The sequence below is a fragment of the Penaeus chinensis genome, chromosome 38 (genome assembly GCF_019202785.1).
Source record: "Penaeus chinensis breed Huanghai No. 1 chromosome 38, ASM1920278v2, whole genome shotgun sequence".
Classification (NCBI taxonomy): domain Eukaryota; kingdom Metazoa; phylum Arthropoda; class Malacostraca; order Decapoda; family Penaeidae; genus Penaeus; species Penaeus chinensis.
In genome coordinates, this window is record NC_061856.1 from 7551327 (window position 1) to 7555472 (window position 4146).

A 4146-nucleotide genomic window follows, 5' to 3' on the forward strand; every position below is an offset into this window, starting at 1 on the left:
GGAAGTCAGGTAACAAGGGGCAAAACTGATATCAGTAATCTAAATACCCCCAGACTATCAGTTTTATCCTTGAAATTTATGTCATTTTGAGAAAATGGACACCCCAGTGCAAATGGGCCCATTGTTGAAATCAGCATAACATGTGGCTGGTTTTATGTGCATGACACAAATGGTTTACAATTTTACCTTTCTCCATATTTTGCCTCATACACTATCACTATATGCTTTGGTTTTAGTGAAACACCACTTGGTGTCTCCCCCTCCCCCCTCTCTCATTCCCATTGTTTGCAAAAATGGTCACTTAGATCTGAAAAATCCTTTAATTGACAGAAACTTTTCATCCCAGATATCTTAACCACATGCCACCAGGGAAAATTAATAAAAAATTGTGAAAATGCTGTGCTCAATTTTTATAGTTTTGTGGAATGTCTCATAGATGGCTCTGCTAGTGCTTAGCCACAATGGAGTCAATTAGTAGACTTTGTGACCTTACCTACTTTCACCATTCCTTGAATTAGCATATTTTTTAATAATGCTATGAACATTGATGGTGTTATTTGAATTATAGAAATTATAATTACCATAATATTATAAACATTAGTAATAGCAAAATAAAAAAGCGTAAAATATTTTTGTAAATCAAGAAAAAGGGTAGACGGGCGAGACAGGCAGTACTCATAATTGGGCTCCCTGGTGACCTAGTACAAGTGTAGCCATCTATGGGTAAAAGCAATTAAAAAAGTAAACTCACAGTGGGCATGGCATGTACATACATGTCATGCCCATCGGCATTGGGTTAAAAGCCATTAACTACAGTATATTGCCAAAAACTAAAGACCATGTTTGACATACAAATAATCCACGATGGAGTACAAAAGGTTTCATCTTAAGTCAGTCAATGGTACTCTTTACATATTCTGGTATCTTTTCTTAAATACACCAAACTAAATGAGAATGATGGAAAAAAGGAATTTTTCCCTTATTTTTGCACTCTTAAGCACTGCTTAAAACTGCATAAAAATTTGTTTAAAAAATTCTGTGAAGTTTCTAATTACATACATGGACAAACAATAACTCTTTTTTTTTAATAATAATGAACTTTCTATTATCAAACACCTGAACACAGTTAGACTTGAATACTGATAGGAAGTTTCTTCTAATGCTAATTGAGATGAATTTTTGCCAAGCATATATCTGAACATATAATATGGTTCTTGGAATATTAAATGCTACTTAAAACCAAGGAACTTTCGAATTTACTGAATTTACTGAATTTCAATGAAGCCAGTATCCTGGGAAAAGTAAAAATGCCTAATGTCTATTGGTACTGGGAGAAAAAATAAAATATCTTTATTTACTTCTACCATGGATCATATAAAATTTTAAAATATAATAAAATCCTCAAAACTAAGAAACAATGTATTTTTCTCTTCTGGTCTCATGAGCATAGTCTAACTACTGTATCAGGCTGATAACATTCAGCAGCATGCAACTCCCAATGTTTGGTAGCATGTATGTTATGTGAGTATACTCTTTTCTACTATGAAGTAATATAAAAATACAGAAATCAAATGGCAAACATAAGGACGTCTTTCTCAGAATTGCACCAACTGACATCAGAAAAATGGTCTGCAAAAAGACTGAACCACAACCATGTTATTAACAGGTCAACAGTGTTAAAGAAGTTGGACTCTCTCACAATGAGGTAATAAAAGAAGAAGAAGAAGAAGAAGAAGAAGAAGAAGAAGAAGAAAATGCTGTGATCCTTTTAATTGTTACTGTAACTTTCATTATAAACTTCCTTCACCCCTTTTTTTCTCTCTCTCTCTCTTTGTTAATAACAGTTTCCTTGTAAACTTGCTAACCTTCACTACCATCAAAAATCAACCTTGAGTGTATATTCCGATACATAACCCATTCCAGAAAAAGGCAATGACAAGCAGGGTACTCATTATTAGCTTTAATTTAAACTGTAAAAAGAAAACTGAACCATTCATTCATGGGCAAGATAGTAAGTCCTCTGAAAATTGTGACAAACCATAGTTCTTTGCCTTTTTGATTTGGTTTCATCTTCAGTACAAGACCTGATACAGAATAAGAGTTTTCAGCTTTAACCTGAAGTCGGCGTAATTTTTATTTTAGATCATTTCCAATTCACTGATTGGTAGGTATGCATAATTTTTGACAGGAAATTGAAAAAATTATTGCACTTCACCATTTAAAACAAAAATGGCCCCTTTTTTTCAATCCTTTTTAAATCACTTGTTATATGTGCTTCTTTCCAGCAGGTTTCATATGCTCGGCCAAACTGGATCCCAGTTTGGATCCGCAGGTCTTTTTTTTCCCCCCAACCTTTTGAACACTCCCTGCAAGACCCCCAATGAGTAGCATTCTCTAAGTAAAAACAATACAAAATTTGTGCAAACCTCCTCATCCTCTTGCCCATTTTATTTTTTTCTTCTAGTTATGGGCAAAAGAAGAAAAAATCCCTATCACATTAAAATATCACATAGAACACAAGACACAAATTATGACTACTTGACTTACAAAGAAAATAAGAAAACTAGAGATCTCATTGTTAATCTCATGTTAATTCTTAAATCATAATGTATTTTTGTGCAAATTTGTGGAGCAATAAAAAAGAAACAAGAAATATGTATATATATAAAACGATATAAACTTCAACAAAAAAATAAATACATACAAAAGCATCACTCAATCAAATAGTTCACTTTTATGACTTCCAAAAGAGATACAGTATTGTAATTAATAACAAAATAACTAGTAAACATGAACATACATATCTAACAAAGGTCTTCACTAATCATTATTTTTTCCAAATGGTAGCCAATGCCACTATAGAATCTCCAGGTGTGGCAATGCCTCATTAGAGTCAAGGCAATGACCTTTTATTCAATCATTAAAAAATTAAAATAAATAAATGAATGAATGAATAAATAAAACTAGTCCAAAATTCCAGAAAAAGCAAAAGCAAATACTTGTCACTAAACTTTTCTAACCTGGTGAGCTCACAGATAGTTCAGGGCGCTCATCATTCGTCATCCACCTCCATGCTCATGCTCATGAAATGTGTCATGTCTAAGGAGGTCTCAGTTCCTGGCTCATCAGAGGCTTGGGGAAGCAGCTCTGGGGACAGCATGCCACTTAGTGCCAGGCCACTGAGACCCAAGTTAGCCAAGGATACGGCTCCTCCAGTTAAGTGGTCTCCCCGGTACACCATGGCATCCATCACAGAGGGGTAGGCAGACTTCCTGCCCCCATCGCAGAGTGCCAAATGCCGAGCTGTGGACAAAAAGGGGGTAGTCGTTGAATGGTTGTGTGTAAGTGAAGAAAATCACTTCAGGAAGTCCTTCAAAAATCACCCTTCAAACTAATATAACTAGATTTAATGATAAATATCACACAAACAAACCACTCACCGAGATGATTCCCACTTCGTGTGTTAAAGCCACAAATACAATACAGTGGCTTAGGAAGAACGACTGGTGGGCCTAAATTATAGTAAGTTCTCCTCGTCCTTCCCATTGGATGAAACACGTGAGCATGTTTACTTATCATACTTCGGCAACATGTAGCGTAAGCACACTTGGTGCACTTCTGATAAGCTCTGAAAATTTGTGAAACAAAATATGTATATCTTTTAATATATCACTAGAATCTTTAGATCAAGTATGGAAAAAAAAAGTGATGTAATGTCATACATTATTTCATTAAAAAAAAAAAAAAAAAAAAAAAAAAAAAATATATATATATATATATATATATAAAAGGAAAAAGCATTACTTGAAATGATGTTCTAATGTAAGGCTCGCATCACACTCAATGCAGTAGTATGTTTTGTCATCGTCTCCAGTGTTGACAGTTACATTATCCAGGTATTGCTGAGTTGAAGAGATTGCAACGATATTTGATGGAGTTTGGCTGCCAGGAGAGTTATCAGTACAAGGGCGTGGCTGTCCGCGTTTCACACATGGACGGAAAAGAATTTTGTTGGCACCTTGAGGGACTTTATACCTTTGTAAACCTATTAAAGAAAGGAAATATGATATATTAAATCTCAAATATGATTAAATAACAATATAAAAGAAGGATATTCAATGTGTGCCTGGCAACAGATTTGAATAA

At 34.4% G+C, this 4146-nt stretch overlaps 1 protein-coding gene across 1 annotated transcript in view; it reads right to left on the reverse strand.

Annotated features, from left to right (window-relative positions):
• Window positions 1-1945: 1945 nt before the first annotated feature.
• LOC125046163 overlaps window positions 1946-4146 on the reverse strand; it is a 26597-nt gene continuing 24396 nt past the window's right edge. The window contains exons 22-24 of the mRNA XM_047643847.1: window positions 3805-4045; window positions 3441-3628; window positions 1946-3303 (exon numbers count right to left, since the gene is read on the reverse strand). Coding sequence (XP_047499803.1) covers window positions 3053-3303; window positions 3441-3628; window positions 3805-4045 — 680 coding nt within the window. The 3' untranslated portion in view covers window positions 1946-3052. The remainder of the gene's footprint in view (window positions 3304-3440; window positions 3629-3804; window positions 4046-4146) is intronic.